At 45.1% G+C, this 21,681-nt stretch overlaps 2 protein-coding genes across 3 annotated transcripts in view; one reads left to right on the forward strand and one right to left on the reverse strand.

Moving 5' to 3' along the window:
- The window catches only part of HERC3 (HECT and RLD domain containing E3 ubiquitin protein ligase 3), a 48,157-nt gene extending 43,773 nt beyond the window's left edge, over positions 1–4,384 (forward strand). For both annotated transcript variants that reach the window (XM_059817528.1, XM_059817529.1), the window contains 2 exons: positions 745–847; positions 2,628–4,384. In XM_059817528.1, coding sequence (XP_059673511.1) covers positions 745–847; positions 2,628–2,836 — 312 coding nt within the window. In that variant the 3' untranslated portion in view covers positions 2,837–4,384. The remainder of the gene's footprint in view (positions 1–744; positions 848–2,627) is intronic.
- Positions 4,385–6,227: 1,843 nt separating this feature from the next.
- FAM13A (family with sequence similarity 13 member A) overlaps positions 6,228–21,681 on the reverse strand; it is a 132,291-nt gene continuing 116,837 nt past the window's right edge. The window contains exons 19-23 of the mRNA XM_059817530.1: positions 17,715–17,810; positions 16,067–16,150; positions 11,831–12,027; positions 11,025–11,126; positions 6,228–9,982 (exon numbers count right to left, since the gene is read on the reverse strand). Coding sequence (XP_059673513.1) covers positions 9,856–9,982; positions 11,025–11,126; positions 11,831–12,027; positions 16,067–16,150; positions 17,715–17,810 — 606 coding nt within the window. The 3' untranslated portion in view covers positions 6,228–9,855. The remainder of the gene's footprint in view (positions 9,983–11,024; positions 11,127–11,830; positions 12,028–16,066; positions 16,151–17,714; positions 17,811–21,681) is intronic.

Below are 21,681 nucleotides of genomic sequence, written 5' to 3' on the forward strand. Positions count from 1 at the left end.
TGTATTTTTCTTCTTTCTCACAAGTACTGGGATTGCGCAGTTGTATGAGGTGGACACTAGCCTGGGACATGACATGTGGTGAGCCATGGATGTCTTCTTTTATGCTCCTTGTACACCTTGCTATCATTCACATGAAAAGTTTCTTATGGGGCTGTCCTGCTACTGATACAGCTCAAGGAGGAAATTCAGGATGAGAAAGGACAGGGGAGAAGGTCTTCCATCTGCTGTTTTTAGGGATAATACCTAAGACTGAAGGGAAGAGACAAAGTCAGGGTCTTCACCTACAGTAAAACTCAACTCCACTGTACAAGGACAAAAAGTACACAGCCAAGAGTTCAAAGGGAAGCCTGGATGCAAAGTAGGAGTTGTATCCTTTCAAAATGCATAGATCAGCAAGTTACTTGTTCTGTCTCAGCCTCAGCAGTGAAAGTGGCTTTGCAATGCAGAACGCATGGTCCTGTTCAGGACTCCAGCCTGTGAACAGGTACTCCAGGATTCCTCATGACACATGTAATTAATTACCTGAAGTGCTAGAAGCCTAATACCTGCCTTCCACATATTGCTAGGACAACCCTTTGCTGGGTCTTTGAGCCATGCTGTTGCCCATGATCCATCCTGTGCTTCATTTCATAACTCTCAGGCACTGATCTGATGTCAGATACTGGAAGAGATCAGGCCTAGTTTCTGCTTAGTCTTTGCTTTCTATTGCCGGATGAAATGATGTGCCTTTTTGTTTTTTAACAGAGCGCTGTCTATAAGGGAGACTACACTGCGACACACCCGACTGTGAGAATGTTTTGGGAAACCTTTCATGCATTTCCCTTGGAAAAGAAGAAGAAATTTCTCTGTAAGTATCTTGCAGTGGTGCAGAATGTCTCCTGAAATTGAAGACTGAGGTGGGAGTGTCTGCAGAGCTCCAGGGTTATGGCACATTGCATTCAGTGCTAGAAGATGATCCCCTGAGTTATCTGCTAGTCAGATAATCTGTTTCCTCCCTCCCTTGGCTTTTTCTTTTGTGTTCGTTTTTACCCTCCAAATCACTGGGTGATATCTGCAGTGCAAGATCCAATGCAGTCTCTCACAAGGGAGTGCAGTATCCATCCGTTCGCATTGCCAGGAGGTGAATTCATAGCAGTCCCTGGTTGCCTGTACTTAATCTGGTTCCTTCTTCTGCAAGCTGAGCCTTCAGGCATTGCAGCACTCTTCTTAAGGGCAATGGGGCAGTTGTAGGGTGACAGCTGAGTGGAGAAGCTGGTGTATAATGCGACAGGAAAATGAGACCATGTATCGGTGTGACTGGATAGCAGGTCCTTCCCCTCCTGATGGTGGCCTCCTTGTGCTAGTATGGTGGGTGGTGTGCTGAGAAGGAGAGGAAATCCTCTGCAGAAGTGGCCTTGAGAAGTGCATGTCCATGTGTATGTTCCTTCAAGTGTCCCACCCACTCACAGATCTGAGCTGCTGTGTGTGGGTCACTTTTTCTGGGGACAAAAGGGGAGATGAGGAGAAATACATGGTTTTAAGGGCAGGTGGTTCGGAGTTTGTTGCTACAGCCAGCAACTTCTGCTCCCTTGGGAGTCCTGGTGGACACCAAGTTGAGCATGAGCCAACAATGTGCCCCTGCTGCAAAGAAGGCAAATGGTATCCTGGGCTCCATTACAAGGGGTGTTGCCAGCAGGTTGAGGTGGGTGATCTTTCCCCTCTACCTGGAGTGCTGTGACCAGTTCTGGGCTCCCCAGTGTACAAGAGAGACATGGACAAACTGGAGAGAGACCAGTGGAGGGCTGCGAAGATGACTGGGGGACTAGAGCATCTCTCTTATGAGGAAAGACTGCGAGACCTGGAGCTGTTTAGCCTGGAGAAGAGAAGGCTCACAGGGAACTTCCATCAGTGTATATAAATACTTGAAGGGAGGGTGCAAAGAGGACGTAGCCAGGCTCCTTTCGGTGGTGCCCAGTGAAAGGACCAGAGGCAATGGACACAACCTAAAACACAGCGTGTTCCTTCTGAACATCAGGAAATGCGTTTTCCCTGTGAGGGTGACCAAGTACTGGGCACAGTTGCCCAGAGAGGTTGTGGAGTCTCCACCCTTGGAGATACTCAAAATCTGGACACAGTCCTGGGCAGGGGGGTTGGCCCAGAGGACCTCTAGAAGTCCCTTCAACCTCAGCCACTCTGTGATTCTGTGACTGCTGGAAGGGTAAAGGCCAGTATTTTTATGTGAGGGTTTTTCACTGCCTCCCCCCCGCCCCGCCCCAGAAGCAGTCAGTTAGTTGTCCTGCATGTTTGAGTTGGAAAAATGGCTTGGCCAAAACCTGCATGCTGAAGTTAGCAGCTGTGTAGAGAGGGTCCCAGGAGTCCTGGTTCACAGCAGAGGCTTTTGTGGGTAACCCCCATAAGAGGGAGCTTTTAAGGGAAGGGGGAGCTGTGGGCTGCTTTATTTACTCATTTGTGCACCTAGCAATGGCCTTGCTTCCTGCCAGCCATGCCCTGCATGGAGTTTAGTCAGCATTTTGTCCCCTCCAGGCAGGATCTTGCCATGTGGGTGGGGATGGAGTTTGCCTTCAGGTGCCACCCTTGGCATGAGGTTGCCTGCCTGGACTGTCCAACCTTCCCTCTGCTTCTCCTAGTGTTTCTGACCGGCAGCGACCGCATTCCCATCTACGGCATGTCCAGCCTGCGCATCGTTATCCAGTCCACAGCCAGCGGGGAGCAGTACCTGCCTGTGGCGCATACCTGCTACAATCTCCTGGACCTGCCCAAGTACAGCAGCAAGGAGATCCTCAGCGCCCGGCTGGTGCAAGCCATCGATCACTACGAGGGCTTTAGCTTAGCTTGACCAGTGTGGAAGAGGCACAGACATTTGGGTATGGAGGAAGAAAACCATGGGCTTGGCTTTATTTTTGTAAAGGAATGGATCAGAACATTTTGGGGGAAGATATAATTAATAATAGATTGAGATAATGCAGTCTCAGCCTGATGCTGCCAGCATTTTGTGGGGCTTCAGTAGGGAGAAGGCTATTGCTTTGAATTTTCTCATCTACTGAACAAAATCAGTTCAGCGGGCATTTTTGTTGTTCCCCCTCCAACTTGACACCACTGCCCCTCCTGGCAATACCTTGTAGTTTGCTTTTATTGCCCCTACACACACACACACACTTTTACCTCTGCTTTTAGTCCACTTTGAACACTTTGATGTTCCTTGCATTTAGGCTATGGTGGAAACTGAGGATGAAATAGTGATCTCCTTTTTGAAAAGCTGTGATTTTTTCCCCCCATCCTTTTTCCCCTCCCTTTTTAAATGCAAGCTGGTTCTTGCTTGCTTTGAATGGAAATACTCCCTCTGCCCTTTGGTTCTTGGACGATGGTACTGGGCTGGGATGTCATTTGTGACGCCCAGGACAGCGTATTAATGATGCGCTATCTTTTTTGCACCAGGATGTCTCCTGGAGAATACGATGGTTTGCGGGGGTTGGCTTGTTTTTCCTCACGTGTCTGGAATTTTGTTTCCAAGCAGTGTCGTCTTAAAGAAGCCTCAGACTCCTCTGGAGCAGGGTTTGTGTTCAGGCTTATGGAAGGACAAACCCTACCTATAATAAGGGGTTTCTCAAATTGCATCTCTCTTGTGTTGTGTTTCTATATTGGCAAGTCTACAAGTTAGATGGGTGGGCTTTGCCGAGCCCTGTTTTTCCATCTGAACAGACTTGTTATTCCAATACAAGGCGAGGTGGCTGCTTTTACCACTGCCGCCTTTCTCTGGAGGCATCATGCGTGTGTGAATGTGCGCTTGCGGGTGCGTGTGAGTGTGTAAGATGTGTATAAGGTCTCCAGTCTCATCAGGTCAGAGAAAAGAAGTAAGCATGAGATCCACATTTGAGTGATAACCTGCTGTTTGGAGATTGGCTTTATTTTTGCAGTTAGGGTTACTTTATTTTGCTGTTTGAGAGGAGCCCTTTCACTTGACAGCTGTTTTGCTGGGCGGCCCTAAAGGACAATCTGTATGAATTAGACTGGCAATGTGCATTAGGACTTGAGTAGGAAGAATCAGTACCTAAATCTATCCTGTAAGATGGGAGAGCCTTTATCCTCTTTCCCCCTGCCTCATCCCCCCCATTAAATGAAGTTTGAATGATACCCCCCATTTTTCAGGTCTTGATGTAAATCTCATTTTAAGCCAAGGGTGGTTTTGACATTGACTTGTTATTAGGACATAGTATTTATGCACCACGTTCAATATACAGTATTGAACTTTGCACCTCGTAACAAAAGGTTTTAGGCTTCTGGGTTTTTTTTAAGACAAGCTGTGGGCTACACTGAGAGCTCTCCAGCCTCTTTCTAATGCAGCATTGAAGACAAATATACAATTATATCAAATGTTTATTTTCGATGTGCGTGTACATAGTACAGTATTATGCAATAAATTTGATGTTTAATTCTGACTGAGCAGCTGCCTTTGTGTCAGGAAGCACAGGAGGGGTTGCTCCAGGCACTGGCTCTGCCTCACCCGCTGGTCTCGCCGTACCTCCGAGCATCTGGAAGAAGGGCGCTGCTCATCTCTACCTTGGCCCCGCTGCTGGTGAGCACCCCAGCCTGTCCTCTAGTCCCTTGCTTCAATCAAATGCTGCCCTTCCCCTTCCTCACCCGGGGCTGGCCTGGTGTGCTGGTTGCTAAATCAGAGCAAGGCAGGGCACAGCCCCAGCCCCAGGGGAATGCTGTCTCCACAGATGGAGCAGGAGTGGTTTATCTGCCTGTCCTGGCTCAGCCAAAGTCAGGCAAGTCCTCTGTGGAAGAGCTGGGAATTGAGGCCAGACCTGAGTCTATCCATCCCTATCCCTTCATCCCCACATCCCTGGTGTTTCTCCTCTTTTCCTCCCACCTTGCAGGCAGCAGGGTGTGCAGTGGTGCCTTTCCTCACCGCACTGAAGGCCACCAAGGCTTCTCCAGCCTGTGGCCACTCCTGCCTGACCCCACAGCCCTGCAGGTGTAGGCAGGACCCCTGGGACACTGTCCCCATGTCCCCTGTGGTCTGAGCACCCTGAGGCACATACGGCCTCAGCTGGGTGCTGGAGGCAGCGAGGCTGGGGCAGCCCTGCCAGTACCCCAGGGCCCCTCTGTATCAGACCAGCCTCAGAGCTGTTTCTTTGTTAATTAATGGCAAGTAAATAATTAAAAGGGGCCTGTGCATGCAGGAGCTGTGGCAGCAATACTTGCAGAGGGAGAGTGAGTGAGTGTTTTGTGTGTGTTTGGGGGGGTGTGTGTGTTTGGTGCGTGTGTGTGTGGTGTGTGTGTTTTGTGGGGGGTGTGTGTGTTTTGTGGGGTGGGGTGTGCGGTGCGTGTGTGTGTGTTGGGTGGGGTGGGGGGTGTGTGTGTGCCCGCCTGTCTGTCTGTGGCCAGGGTGCAGTTTGGCAGCTGAGAGGCTCCCTCCGGGGCTGGGGTCGGTTACCCTGTTTGCTCAAGGAACCCCCACCACCTCACCCCCAAAACAGGCCTGGGGAGGGGGTGCTCAGCACCTGCTTGGCAGCTGCATCCTGGGGATTCAGCTGGCAATGACATGACCTCATGTGGCTCACCTGCCTCCCCAGCACCATGGGATAGCGTTAAGTGTATGCAAATACAGTTAATTTATTGGCTTAATACAGGGTTTCCATAACCCGGGCTTATGGCTTCAACTTTCCTGAGCTTATGAAGGAAGGGCACTGCCCTCTTCCCTTTAGCTGTGTGGGTAAACACACAGCATCTAGGTAGGATTAATGATGAGGTACCATGTGCATATATGTATTTGTATATACACACACACACACACACAATTATAAAAACTGTATTAAAAAAAGCCCCTGACAGCAGTGCTTCTCCACAGTTGCCAGCAGCCAGCAAGGGCCACCAGCGTCAAGGGCCACAGCCCTGCTCGCTGGGCCAGCGGCTGGCACAGCCGCACAAACAGGGGGAGCGTCGCTGCTGGGCACTGTGGGGAGAGTTGCAGGCTACAGCCTGGCTCTTGCCTCAGCAGCTTGTTTAAAGTGCTGGTCAGTCAGCGATTCGCAAACATCTCCAAAGAGGACTCAGGAAGCACCTCAGGCTGGAGGATGTCAGGCAGCACTTACTTACTTACCCTCTGAAACTTGCACATACCAGGAATAACAACTGATGTCTTAGCAAAATGATTAAAAGGTAAGATGCTTTAATTTCACTGCCTTTAACATAAACATCCATTATTTGACTGTTTACTCAGGAGTAAACAGAATAAAACCAAATGCACCTTGTAAGAATGACAAGATTTTCCTCTATCTTTAATGCTTGCAATCTTACTTTGTCCACAACCCATTCATCATACTCATTTAAATAAACTGCAAAGATTTATTATACCACAATGTGGTAACACACAGACATGCGTGTCTGAAATGGCCCCAGTGGATGGGAAGCCCAACAGACTGTACTGCCATTCTACAGCAGACAGTTTGTTCTAGTGACATGGAAACAGGTTGTCTTATACTAACACCTTATTTATATCACATAAAGTAGACTTTTGTACAGTACTTCACACCTTTTAAAAACACAGTCTTGTATTTAATGTTCTCCAGTCAATAGTCATTGATGTTGGCATAGACAAATCATCAAACAAAATGCACAGATGTTGCTCGGATTGACTGAGAGGAGTGTGGCAGGGCAAACAGCATTTCTGGCTATTTGTGGTTAGTGGGAAGTCAAATCATCTGTGGGAGATACAAAGACAACATTTTAGTGCTCAGGTCTTGGAGCCCTCCTCCTGTGCAGGCTTGGGAGAGGGGAGTCACAGCAGCTGCAAACCCAGGACAGAAAGTTGAGCATTTGTACATGTCTTTCCAGGACTGGAATTTTACAGTTCACTTCTCTACAATAGTCTTTCCTAGCAGTTCCCTTTGCAACTAGGCGGATGATGGTTTGTTTGGGTTTTGTGTTTTGTTTTTTTTTTCCTGCCATGGGGAAAGACTTGAAAAGAACAGTTTAAAAAGAGAGATGGCTAGGCATGTTTTTTTTCTTTTAATGTACAATCTCAGTTAACAGGTTTTGTTACTTCTTTTAGCTTTCAAAGTTCAAAAAATATAAACTCTCTAAAGTGCATAATTGTACTTACATTTCATATAAACTATCTGAAATTCTAGCAATATACCATGTAAACAGCGGTAACTAAGCATCAGAAAATGCTACAATCTCATCAGTTTAAAAATAAAATGGACTGTTCCCTACATATCATTTATCAACATTTGTCAGGGGCAAAACCCAGCAAAACAGATAATTTATCAGTACACAGTGCAAACAGGCTTTTAAAAATAAGCAGAGAAAACATACTCCTGGGAAGCCTTGGCCCATAGCAAAAATGTACAACTATGAAGAAAGGGCAGAAACTGCTTCTCTTGTCCGTATAAAGAAAGATGGCCAGGCCCAGATTCAGCAAAGCGCCCAAGCTTTAGTCCATTGTAATTCAACAAAATCCCAAATACACACCAGCTTGAGGCACAGGCTCACCACGGATGCTTTTGCTTTGCTGGACTGGGTTCGAACAATATCAAATGGAGCCACTGCTAAGGACTTTTTCCTAACCCAGCATCCTTTCTCATCCCACACTTCTACTAGTAGCATGCCACCACAGCCAGCTGCTGTACCTAAAATAACTAGGGAGAGCTGACTACGGACTCCGAGAAGACGAGCCCGTAAGAGCAGGCTGAAGGACAAAGGCACAGCTCTGGTTTCCTGGGCTGCCCTGTGCTCAGACAGGGGTTTACCCTGGTCAGGCTTCCCTTCCAATCAAACATCTTCAAAAGCAGTTTTTGAGCCCATCTGTCAGCCCAGTTAACACACTCAGAAGAACAGTTTTGCAGAGGCAGAGCCCCACATCTCTCAAGTGATGGAAACAAAAGCATCTCTCAAAAGCCAAGCCCCAGATCAGCATGCAAGTCCTCCAGACTCTTTTTGGAAATACGAAATTCAGTCTTCACTGATTTTGTATAGAAAGGGCAATTCTGTAATCAGTAAAAAAAAACCCAAACAACCTGGGAGTCCCCCTCCTAAGTGCTTTCACTACCTAATGCGCGTCACTGCCTTACCCATCCAGACGAGTAATGGGCATGTGCAAACCCACTGGGAGAAGGTTGCCTTTTGAAGTGTTTATGGGATCCTGAAGAGACCAAAACACCCTCAGCATCAGTTTTGGCAAGAATTAACACAGCACATACAGCAAGTGGGTAAGCCCAAGTACCACAACCCAAATACATCTATTTGTGAGCCCACTTGTCCATATCAAGGAAGAAGGGGAGAAGTTGTTCTGGGGGTCCTCTTCTTGCCTCTGGCGTGACTTGCATGAGGCCTGGCTGTGTCGACTGGCACTGCATTTGATCTCAGCCATTTGGCTTCTGCACATTAGCTCCCTGGAGGATCAATGCAAAAGAAAACATTACAGAAATGCTCTCCCTGGGACATCAGGGTCGAGCCCTGGCTCGGGGCAGAGCTAGTTGGTGCACACAAGCCTCTGGAGTGAGAGGGTGAGCCCAGGGGGCCTGGGACTGCAGAACTGTGAGCCCTCAGCTACTTGGTGCGTTCCTGAACTTGCTGCCTTTCACTCCTTTAGGCAGAACGTGTCTGACACCAGCACCTGAATCAGGTGTCCCAGGACTTTCTATTCTGAAAGTAATAAACAAATTTGAAAACGCTGAATTTCCAAAACCTGCACCTGAGACACGGGCCCTTTCTATAAGCAGAGCATGGCTCTAAGCTTTCAGTTCCCTGCAGTATCCTCTGCACTGGTATACCACCAATACAGACCAGGACGAAAAGATCATCCTCTGTTGCCACAATCACAGTGTCATTGCTGCAGCCCACATAGTCTGATTGACGGTGAACATAAAGCGAGTATGTATGACCCTCACATGGACTGTTCAGCTTGGACTCTTACATCTGTATCAGATGATGAAGCACACATACTAATGGGGTGGGTCTTCCAGGTATCTTCCAGATACTTGACACCAGACATTCAACCAATCAGCTACCAAAATCCCAAGGGATTCTGTGTGAAAGCTTTTAAAACCTCTTTTCCTCCCCGTTGCCTAAACATGGCCATAATGTTACAGTATCACCTTCCAAGTGGAACAAGCTGACAAGAACCTTGCTGCACGGATCATTTGCTTTGCTATCCCAAGCAGATGCAAATACTTTCTTCTACTTCAGTCAAACTGGCCATCAAAAAAGTGGAAGAAAACCCAACTCAAGCCTAGGCAAAACTGTAACTCACACCAGCTCTGGGTGATGACCGGGAGATTCTTACAGCATTTATCTAGAGCAACAGAAGGTGCTGGAGTCCCAGCAGTCAGGTCAAAAGTCTGAGCAAATCTTTACTGTAGCCTCAAGAGAACAGTCTTGGCGCTATCTGACCTGTGCCTTCACATGAGATCAGTCAGGGCACTTGTCTGCTAAACTAAAGTAGAAGCTATTTGATGATTTAATCACTATTCATCCTACTTTGCCTCTTGCTATGATATCCTGGGAAAAAAGAACAGCACGGCTGGCTTTGATATTCTAAATATTACAGGATCTGTAAGCAAATCAAAACAGAAGGATCCCTTCAGTGAAGTCACTGAGTGCAGCATCATATCTCCTACACTGGCAAACTCCGTTTTGGGCATCAGGCCTGGAGAAAGAGCAGGCAACAGCAAGTGTAGAGAGTGATGGAAAGCCACCTTTCCTCCCCCTCCCGCCTCTGGGAATGGCCCTTCAGTTCCCAGGGAGCTCCTCAGCTCTCCCCAGCCAGGCTCCCGCTGCATCCACTTCATGCATTTGTCCATTTGGTGCTCCCTCCTCTTTGTTTACTGGCAAAAACAATCCCCTCCTTTACATGATCCTGGAGCTAATATCTCTTTTACTGATCAGGACCTCCAGCAGCCTCAGCTTGGCCTTAATCTGCTTGTATTCATTGTATTCTTCAGCCATAGGAGTGCGGTCTTCTTTCTGCACGTTCCTAGTGGGAGTGAAAGCAGATCATGAGGATTTCTGTAACAGGACGCTTTCTCTCAGCAGCCTCCCTCCATCCCCCAACAAGACCTACAAAGCAGCTCCTCTCCTTCACTTCCCATCAGGGAACAAACCCAAACCTTTTATCCTTTGAGAAGAAAAAAAAAACCCCAACCAAAAACAAGAGGGGCAAACGAAGTGCTCCAACAAAGTGTGGGATGCTTGCATATTGGGGCTGAACACGATCCCATGGTTCCAAATGCAAAACCTTATTTGAAGCATGCCCTACTTTGAAATTGCCAGCTTCTACACAAGAGTTGAAAAACATTTCAGGAGCCATGTGAATGTCAGCCTGCTAGCATGGCAAAATAAAATACAGCTTCTCCTGGTTTGGCACCACATCACTTACACGAACAGGCACACTTGTGAAAAGGAATATGATACCTGACCAGATTTCTGTTAGCTTACATGAAACTTAAGTTTTCAGTGATTTTACAAGAACCTCTAAGGATGATGGCTGGTGGCAAGAAACTAACAAGATAATCTGAGTATTTGAAAACATTCTATCAGCTCATTAATGAGAGACATTTTCTGAAAACGATAAACTCAGCTACACTAAAGCAGAAATACTTGTTAAACTAGTGTCTAAATACCTCTCGGACAAGAATAGGACAGAAATCTAAATACACATCATCAGGAAAAAACCCAGTTATTCTATCATTGAGAAACTCTTCCATCATTCCTGTCAGCTGTACTAGAGGCAGCTGGATTTTCACAATCTGTACTTTTGCTTCCCACTGCTTCTCCTAAGACAAAGTTTTCAAGGAGGCTGTGGTCCCTGAAGTGCCTTTTTTTTTTTTTTTTTTTGGGGGGGGGGGGGAAGTAATTCATTTTAATGGGCAACTGTAATGAATATGGATTAAACACTGATGATGATGAAGAAATATGTAATAGTGAATTTGGGTAACTTTCCATATTTAGAGGTCTTTGTAGATGCCAAACAGATTAAAAGTAGCTGAAGGACAAAGAGACAGCTGAGAAATTATTACCTTCCATTCTGTCGGAAAAAATTATCTTCAAAGTCTCTCAATTTTTTTCTGATTCGCTTTTTCTCTTCCCTGACTTCTTGGAGCTGCTCTAAAAGTTCAGGGCTGTTGGGTTTAAATATAAACAAGATTATCTTATACACATGTACACAATTACAACAGGAAGTGTACAGTAAATCTACAAATGTATGGTTGAATGTATGCCAAGCTATGGAGCTGCTTCTGCAAGCAGCTCTGGCAACCTGATGTTACTTGCAACAAAAAGCTCTCTCAATTTAGTTCAGCAAAACAATCACACACTTAAGGTGAAGCCTCTAAGGAGGTCAAGTGTGCTTTTCACAATTCACCACTAACTTCTATGAAACTTACTTGCTGAAGATGGGTCTGGTTTTGCTGATTTTTACAGGATCAAGATTCAACGATCACAACACTTAAGGCTACAACCTACGTGCGTTTGCATCAGACCTAGGTGCTTGAAACTAGCAAAGCTAGTTCAACTTGACCTCTCCAAAACCTGAAAAACCTTGTAGAGTACAGGGTTGTTTTCATGATAAAGGTTTGCCACTGGCGAAGTGGAGCTACAATTTAGTGCTAGAATCCAAAGATGCAGAAATCAAATATCAGTATCAGGACAGGGTAATTTCTTCCCAAACCCTTTCATATGAGGGTCTATTGCATTTAAAAATAAAGCACAAAAACTTCTGACTCAGATCACAAATGGAAAAAAAAAATCTGGACACTTTTCTGACAAATAAAATGCTATCTTAGCAAGAAACAACTTTTTAAAGTTGCCTGTGAATTCAACATACATGGATGCTTCATGGAGATTTGAAAGCCCCATATCCTGATTGCTCCTAGATGGCATCTTATCATCCACCGGGGAAACAAAGCCGTCAGCATCATCTTCTAGTTGATCCAAGAAGCTACGCACACTGAAATCTGTTTTCATGGTAATTGTGAAATCTGGCTTCACATTGCTGTCCTCCTCGGACCCCTCCTCTTCCTCCTACAGAGAGGGACAGAACACCCCCCGTAACAGAATAGGTTACTGCTTCCCTTCTCAGAAACAGGTACATCCTTTCACCGCATGCACTGGGGAACAAGTACGAAAAGTGGATAGGCAGAGCAAGCACTTTAATTGCTAAGCAATACAGGACACCAGAAGACCACCAGTAAGACGCCCTATACTCAAAGCATGTCAGAGAAACTGCGACCACCAACTGAGATTGGTTAATGAGATCTAAGGCAACAAAACTGAGTGAAAAAATACCTCGGGTTCTTAGCAACCTGTCGCTTTGATTTATGTATTCCGATGTAAATAAAAACACTTACAGCCATTACGCACACTGTGTAAAGCATACCTGCCATCTTCTACATTTCCCTAGAAATATACCTGGCAGCATACAGATTGCCAGGTTAAAATGCAAATATTCCCTCTATAGATGCAGCTCAACAGCTCTCTCTAATGGCTGAATTCAAGACCTGAAATGCTTTTACAGTGATATCAATGAGCTCGGATCAGTCTTTCAATGGCCCAAATGTGGGATATAATCGACTGTAAAAGGACTGCTGTTACTATTGTGTTCCCGACATCAGCTCTGTATCATTTAGCTGGAATACACTAAAAATTGGAGTGAAAACATTCTGCCGAGTGCAATTTCCCCGAAATACACTGATGAATTGGTTGTGTTCAAATTTTTCATAAAATTTATGGGCACAAGATTTGGAATTCTCTGCTGCACTTGGTACTTGCTAATTCATAGCGTTCTCAACTGTAGGGCTTGTCCTGTGACACTGTCCAGAAATCATGTGGATTTTCAGGGAACAGGGCCTAGTTTTCTCTTACTTACAGAGACGTTTCTAGAAGGCAAATTTCAACCTTAAAATAAGGAATGAGGCATGAGCATTAGAGGAAGGTAATAAATGTCAGCATGTACAGTAAGTCTCTTAAATATGTATGTATGTGTATATATATTTATTTTACAACCGTGTAACTCTAGTCAGGAAGGATCTAAGCACATGCTTATCTTTAAAAGCTTTTGAGGGCTAATATCACTGAAGTCTTCAAGGTGCAAAAGTGTATTGTTGTACGGGGATCAAAAGAAGCCATTTTCTTTACTTTTTTTCATGGGATTCCTTGTGAATAGTTCAATTATTCCTAAGAGATTGCTCCCACATTTCAAGCAAAAGGGAGAAAGTAACACTAGGACCTGGCAGAGTCCTATTAAATCCTCAAAGTCAATGATTTATAAATGCATACATTTACATGAAATCAGAGTTTGCCCAGAGTTTTCTTTTCATGTTAAAGCTCTAGGCCATGAAAACGCAATGCAAAGCCACAGGCTCAGAATTACAACCAAGATGAAGGCTTGAGGATGAAAAAAAGATTAGCTGGAGAGAAGTTTTGAGTAATAATAATAATAAAAGATACAGAGAAGTTTGAAAATGTCTCCAGAAAATCTGCAGGGAACTTGTGAAAGTTAAATCAATATTTAGCATATGATTAGACCATTTCTCCAGATGTAAATTATATACCTTAAACAGAAGTCATAAAACAGCAGTCACGTATTGTCCTCAAACCCTGCAAACAACTTCAGGCTGGGCTGGGGATGGGAGACCATCACTCACTTCCATTTACCAGTCCCCAAGCACGCAGTCCTGGTCCTGCCCTGCCAGGTAAGGGCAATAAGACTGAAGCAGGAGAATGTCAATCCTGCTGCGGCATGGAGGGAGAATTCGCTAAGTCAATCTAAGCAGTAAAACTGGTACACTTTATTTTAGGGGAATCTCTCTGGCACCAAAGGAGGATGTCCCATGCCCTTTTCTGGGAGAGCAAGTTGCTTCTGGATTCCCCTTCTGGAGAGAAAGGAAAGGGAAAATTTTCATAAGCAAAGTGACAAACTGCTCCTGAGGACAGATGCAAGATGAAACTCGAATCTGTAAATCTGGCAGCAGTCTCTTCCCCAGAGACGTCCATGAGCCTGTCTCACTTGCTTCACTCCAGGGCACCAGCGCGCCGCCCAAGCCAGCAAGGATTACTCTGGCCCAGAGCTCAGGAGCCAGCCTCCTGCCAATGGAAGCCCATGGGAAGAAAAGAAAGTGTAGAAATTTCACTTGTTTAGACCTCAGTGCCAAAACACTACATCTGGCTGTCACAGGACCTCTTAAAGCATTTTGCTGTTTAAAACGAAGGAGCGAATTAAAAAGATTCTTAGCGAGAACTAGAATGGAAATGGCCATCTAAGGCCTTAGCTTTGAACAAGTGTCACATGGGAACCTTATTTTAAACCTGCACTAGCATTTACACCTCAAACCAGAATGATCTTCACTGACTACATCCATTTGGCTTGCACCTGTTTGGATCTTTAGGCAGTCACGAGGCATTTAAATCTTCCAGAATTACAAATATAAAATCTCCAGAGTATCCCATCATCAGCACTCCCAGCAAGCAAGCTTCAACACAGACAATATTCAAGATATTGCACCCAAATGTTTGGTAAGGCTACACCTCAAATCACCTTTCAAGCTTTCATCCAACTCTCCCAAATGCTTCAAAAAAACCCCCAAAATCAAAAAACCCAACAGTGTCAGCGGCCCATCAAGATAGGTAGTGCTCTGCCCACAGTGGACCTATGCAGGAAATAAGTTTTGGGGCTTTTTGGCAATTTCCTCTCTTTAGTTCTGAGTGTAGTTCAGTGCAAAGCTGCCACAGCAGCTTCACAGGGCCCCATTTAAGTGTTAATAGGCATGTAAGTGTTAACGGGCTTAAGGCTGTCACCCTGATCTTCAGTCAGAAACCTCTCAAGGTTTGTATTCCCTGCAGGACACTGCTGAGCTGGTGCGATGCTGCCTCGGCGCAGCACCAGCCATGCTGGTCATCAGAGATCACCATAATTGATAGCTGTAAGTTTTGACTCTGGGTGCAAGCATAGGTGAAAAACAGAGGACACACTAGAAGAAAAAAAAAACAAAAACAAAAATACCCCTCACCAGACCACTATTACAGATTTGATCCAGCAGTTATCTAGAAAATACTGACAGCTCAGTGATGATTAACCAGCCTCCAAACAGCAGATTAACATCTTAAGTCTCCAATCTGGTTTTAATGAGTATGTGCCTTGCATAGTCCATTAATATACAATCTACTGTAATTGCCTAATAATCAAATCACCTTGGATGTTTAGGTCTGCAGTATTTACACCATCAACCAAACTCTGGCTCGATAATGGATAAGTGACCCAAGTGTGCCAAAGCACTTTTTTCCCCTTTACATTGCAAGGGTAACGAAAGCAAGTCAGGGCCCAGCTCCACGCTGCGTGTCCTGGTCAACCCTTGGACTTCCCTTCTTTTCAAGGGAAGAAGGCTGAATATCGCAGCAGTCTTCACCACCAAGAATTACTACCCCACAGCAGCACGAGAAAGAAATACAACAATCCTGCCATCCAAATCTGACCAAGAGTTAACTAGCAGCACTGAGTTGTTCTTACTTCCATCCTCATGTGACTTGGTTAGAAATACCATTCACAAGGTGGTGACAAAGAGCCCTGGATAAAATAAGCACGTGAATGGGAGTAGGTACGGATCCTGTAAGTGCCCCTGTTGGCTCCACGTGCAAGTATTAGTTTTGTGAGAGCTCATTCCTGCCACGGTGCTGTGTGCAAACCACAGAGCTTTGGAGTGAAGGAAACTACTGCAAAACAAGTTAGTGTCATTAAAAAGAAAGGAGAAAAGCAAGAAAAAAAGCAACGTACAAAGGTAATTGTGGGGTTTTTTTAAGCAAAATAAAATATATTATGTGTGGGTGGAGGGGGAAGGAGAAGGATGGGAAAGAATGCAAAGCCAGGGAAATACTGTAGTCTTATCTACAACAAGGGAAGAATTTGATCAGAACTGGCGAGGCTTAAAGCAGCTACTGATTTTTCAGGAGGACACTGCAAAAAATCAACACTGATGGAAAAAAGATATCAATCGATCATTCTCTTTCATTGGTATAAGGGGAAATTTGATGCAAACTGAGCAATTAGTTAGCAGCTGGAGGTCTTCACCTTTATCTCCTTGAAGAAGGAAGCTGTTTCGCCCTCGATAATTGGCTGCAGCAAAGGGCTTCTCCGCTTGCTGGAGGGGGAACCCTGTGACAGGTGTTAACAAGTATGTTACATTATGAACCCCTTTCTCCTCCACCACCTGCTCTCAGCTCATTCTCACCCACACATTCACTCTCAGCTCGTCGCTGGACCATCAGGAGAAATCTAGTTCTTAAAGAAGAAAAACACGTCTGGCAAACCCCGTGAACCTTGGGCTGTTTTCTCTCAGGATACTGCTTAGCAAGGAACATCCCTGCCAAACACTTTTAAGAAAAAAAGCTTGGATGCTGGAATACTAGCTGGGCAGGAACTACAAATTAAAGGCTGCAAGAAAATAATCCCCAGCCCAAGGTCCAGACACACACACAGCATTTGGTTGGCTCTCCAGAGCTACAGTGTAAGCCCATCTAGACTCTCCAGGCTTGCTTTCCAGGAGCCTGATTTCCCACTGAAGTGCCTAATGATGTAGAGATGGATTTTCAAATGCATCCTGCTTCTGCACGAGCCTCTCACTGTTCTCCCTACAGGGGCTGGGGAAAGCCAGTCTTTCCTCTAGTCTGCTAGCCACTGTGCAATTTCAGTTTTCCATCTAAACAGGACCTGAACTCTCTTTTGAGAGCTTTCCATTAAACTGCCCGTGCACAGCTACACGGTTTCTTCCTTCTGATTGCCAGCACCGTCTTCACAGCACACATTTTGGGGAGTACTTTGCATATTCAAGGAGGAACAGCTTTTTGTTTTGTTTTTAATGCAGGACCACCTCCCACTATTTGCAGAAAAAAACCCCACTTCTCAGGGTCACTGCACTGAGTAACGCTGTGCCAGTCCATTCACTTCACTGGTGGTCTATGAAAAGTGGCCAGGACATGAGTGCTGCTTGGGAACAGCAAAAAAGTAAAGGATCATACATGACAGACAGCATAAACAGGAACCATCATAAACCAATTCTCTTTCCATAGACAGGCTAAAAGTATTCTGTGTGTGGTTTTCAGATCAAGTAATTTTTTTAAAGTGGCCTACACAAGTTGTCTAAAATTAGAGATACTGCACTTGCTCCCCAGAGGGGTGCACTGGATTCCTTGCTGGTGGCAGTGCCTCCTTACAAAAGCACCACCTTGAATGAGGGAATATCCACCACTTGCAGGATCTCTTTACCACAAATAAGTGTTAGGAGACTGTTGGCCCTTTCTCTCAGCCAAGGAGACTGCTATCTCCTGTGGGTCCCACACAAGTCTGTGTTCCTGACATACAATCCTGTGTAACCAAGCAGCATGGAAGACCTACAGCTCAGAGTGGATTGGTAAGGAAAGGAAAGTGAGGCTGTAGCCAAACACAAGATGATGAAATAGCAGCAGCCCAATGGAAAGAGGAGAAACAACACAAGGTGAGATGTGCCCCATGGCTTATGGGCGGGCACCAGAGTCCCTTGACCAGCTCTGCCCAGCTTCAGTATATAGTGTGTCATTGATTCACTCATTTGCTTGGTCTTTGAGTGATAAGGGAGGTTGGGACTTGGCCTTACTGATTGTGTTGTATGCAGAAGTGTGGTGATTCCTGTTTCCTCAGCTTGAAACCAAAGAAATAGCCCCCAAAAGAATGTTCTACTCACAATGATAGGGATGGTGTTGGCTCTGGAGAGGATCTGCTTGACCAGCCGATACCTGTCATACAACGGCTTCATCACCTGTCGTTCATTTTTGGTAACCTGAAAAGGAAAAAGAAGCGAGATCCATGAAGCCTGCAGCAGATACTCCACTCTATAATGCATGTGCCTGTGATCGCTGTTAGTCAGAGGGGCTTGAAGGGAATTTCATGAGGATGAGCGGTTAGCAGCATTAGCCCTGAAACTGGTAATGCAAGTGCTTGTGTACGTCATTGCACGTCCTGTCCCAGGTGCCAGATGAAGCAGCACCCAAGCTGTGGGGTGTCTTGTAATGTGGCTGTGTGAGACAGGTGGTTTAAATGACCAACTTAGGTATATGACCACAGCACAAAATGACCCATAGAGGCAGCAGTCCGTGCTTGTAATCACGACTAGCATTATAGGGCACAACATGAGGTTTCCCAACCTTACTCTTGTTGCTGGGACCTCAGATGCACTGTTTATAACCCAGAAAAAGAGAAGCGAGCTGCAACGACTGGATACTGCAATGAAATGAGACTTTCCCAGGGTAGGTTAAACTACAGATTTCACAAAAGCTGACTTTCCAGCTTTGCTATTCCTCCTAACTTCCTGCCCAAGCCAGCAGTTCTTCAACTTTTTAACCCCCTAACCTTCCCCTCCACCCCTCCTCCCAGCAACCGTGCTGGGGAGAAGTTACCACAGACCTGAGAAGGGATGAAGGTGCCAGGGCTGTGTGAACTACAGAAGACAGAATAGTGCTGTGATGACCACCCCAAGCCTTCCTTACATTGCTTCCTTACATTGTCCCTAACTCCACTCCTCCTAGCTGCATGTCGTGCTCCTTCCTCAGTTTGAGAGTGTTGCAAACTTCGAGTGTTCATTTCTGTTTTTCTTTCAGATCCAAGCTAAGCCGAAAATCTCAGTACTACTGACAGTGCAGGAGAAGGGAAGACCTAACAGACAGTAGCTAGTGTGGGAAAGCAAAGGTCTGTCCAACTAAGTACTAGTTGTGGGGAAGTTGGGTTCTATTTCTTCAATGTTTTGTTACAGTAGGGTTAGAAAACAAACATACAAAATACTCAGCAGAACCAACCTGATCATCATCTTTCTTTGTATTCAGCACTGTCTGACCCACATCCTATGACTGTCCTTCCATTAGATCTTTTGTCTAACTTTAGATTGTAAAGCTCTTAGGAGGGGAAGCTTTAACTGGTTCTGATGTCATGCCTATCTGCCTCAAGGCTTTTTCCTGCTGCTAATCACCAGAGGATCTCAACAGCTGCCATATAAAAATCAACATCAACAGTGTCACCCCTAGCGAGCTTTGAACAGTCTCCCTTTCTACAACAGAAATAGGAGGAAAGGGAATACAGCTTGAGGCAGGGAGGGAATTTTAAAATGGACTGTCTTTTATTTTGTCTACAGTTGACTTTCATTGGAGTAAGCTTTCTAAAGCTTTCACATCCTCCCTCCAGAGCAGGAGAGGGTGTTGGTTTGCAAGGGGCAGAAGAGCTGTTACGTATTGCCAAGAGTGGGACCGGCAAGGATGAACTCTAAGAATCTGGATGTAGCATCTTCCTCCTGATAACCAAGCCTATTTCCTGTGCTGGGGGCAGATGAATAGGGAGGAAGATGAAGAAAGACCTTTTTATTCCTTTCTGGGTTCAATGCAAACATCCCCAAACCTGCTAAGTGGCATACAGATGGGCAGCCCGAGCTCTAGGGCCTGCATGTCCCACACCTCCATAGCACAGTCGAGCTCCAATACCAGCCAGCCTCAAGCTGGCTGTTCGTTGAGTAAGCAGCTCGCATGGATTAGAGGGATGTGAGCAGCATCAAACAATTCATTCAGCCCTCTCTGTATCGAGTTTCATGCTGATGTGTCTGCATTCAATTGCACTGGCTAGCAAGTTGCCTCCAACTTTGGATGTTTCTCTGCAACCAATCAAGCATACAACTGGAGAAACTGGGTAGCCTATATATATATTTAAAAAAATATTATTCATAGCTTTACTAGGTTAGCAGTTAGTAGAACAGGAGGCACAGCACTACTGTTGGCTCAGACAGTCTTTGTTACTTAGGGGAAAAAAAACCAAAACAAAAACCCGCCAAAAACACTATGCTGAGGCTCAGAACCAAACCTTCAATTAACGACATTTCAAAGTCGATAAATAGCACTGTTCGGTACAGAAAAATAAACCTAAGCCTTGGAATGGGCAAAAAATCCTTAGGTATGTTGAAGAATGGAAAAAATAAACTACATGCTTCAGTATCTGAATATCAGTATGGAGGAAAAACACAGAGAATTAATTGTGGCATTGGAAGTTAAGTGTATGGGGCCTAAGTCAGCCCTGCAGACTTACACCAGCACACTTAACAGAGAGCAGATTCTGAAAGAAAACATTTAGCACACGGCCAAACTGTCTCACTAGGTAAACATAAGTAATACCAGCAAAACCTGAGCATATTTTGGGAGAACATCAAAATGCAAAAAGACTGTTGGAATAATGGCGCCTTTGACACAACTCTGGGGCACACTCCACATGGCAGAAGAGCAGCAGCCGAGGAACAGACCATTGCTTGCATTGTTAGAGCAGCTTGAGAATTTCTGCAGAGATGGACTTTTTGACTTAACCAAAACAGTTCAGTTCCACCTTTGCAAGTTCATCTATCACTGGTGCAGAAAGATCCAGTTGCACAATATATCTGAGCTCCATTGTTTTTCTTGTTTAGTTAAATATCTTTAAGAAAAAAAATGCTTGGCTGAACTATCCCCATTCTCCTCAAGCTCTCAGTACTTTTCCACTGCTGCAGTGCCAGGAGCTGGGAACAGCAAAAGCTGATCAGCTGCAGTCTTCCTTGCCATGCAGTTCAGTGTTGCTAGGTATAGACTGCTTACTTAAAAATAAACAAGTTAAAAAGCAGTTGTATAAATAATGCATCAGAAAGGGGAGAAAAAAAAAGGTATGCTGACAAGCTGACAAGCTAGGCTCTGGGCTTGTTCTCTTTTTAAACAGATTTAAGTGAGTTCACTTCACCAAGATGCCACCTGTTGATTTATATCGTTGTAAACTCTGTCTCATGGAGAAGACAGGGAAGGTTAAGTGGATTCCCGTGTGCTGGCCTTTTGCTATTTTACACAAGAATAAAACTGCATGTCCTCTCATACCACTACACTGTTTTCAGTTGCTGGTATATGTGACTGTATGATATTAGCACTTCATGAAGGCATTTAAATAAATTGGTGAGACTTTTTTAAAAACAATGGACAAAGGAGGAAATAATTCAGGAGCAAAAGGAAGGAAGAGATCAGGAATCCCATGCAGCAGCAGAATGACAGATTTGTCAGCTGCACTAATCAAGTACTCCTTATAAGCAGTAATTTGCTGCTCCCAAGCCACTGCTCAAGGGATTAGCACCACTCTGAAATTAAGTTACTTCACCTATACAGCTGGTAGCAAAGATTATAATGTCATCAGTGAAAGAGGAAGAGGGATTCATACAAAGCCAACCTGGCGGCCTGGAAGTCACCGTGTTTCTGCCACAGCAGGGATCAACAGGACACAATACTTAATTCTCTGTCTTCACAAATAATTTTCCTTTGTTAAGATCAAACGTGCAAGAAGCCTCATGCCCTTTGCTTCCACTGGCACATGGAAAAAAACATATCTGTTTCTCAGGGGAAAAATGAAATCTCCTCTCAACTTATGCTGTGATGCTCAGGAGACAAAACTGTTTCATGAACCCTTTGGCACAAGAGGATTATGTAAATAGCAAGGTACAGATGCCTCCCTGCAAACAGCAAGGTGCCAGGAGAAACACACTGTAGCTCCTCTAAGAAGGAGCAATGTATGCACACCCATCTTCCCAGTTAGCCATTAATACTAGCAAATTGCAAAATTCCTGGTTGGATGTGGGGTCACACACAACTGTTCCCACGCAGACTGTATCC

This window comes from Gavia stellata, chromosome 5 (assembly GCF_030936135.1).
Source record: "Gavia stellata isolate bGavSte3 chromosome 5, bGavSte3.hap2, whole genome shotgun sequence".
Taxonomy (NCBI): domain Eukaryota; kingdom Metazoa; phylum Chordata; class Aves; order Gaviiformes; family Gaviidae; genus Gavia; species Gavia stellata.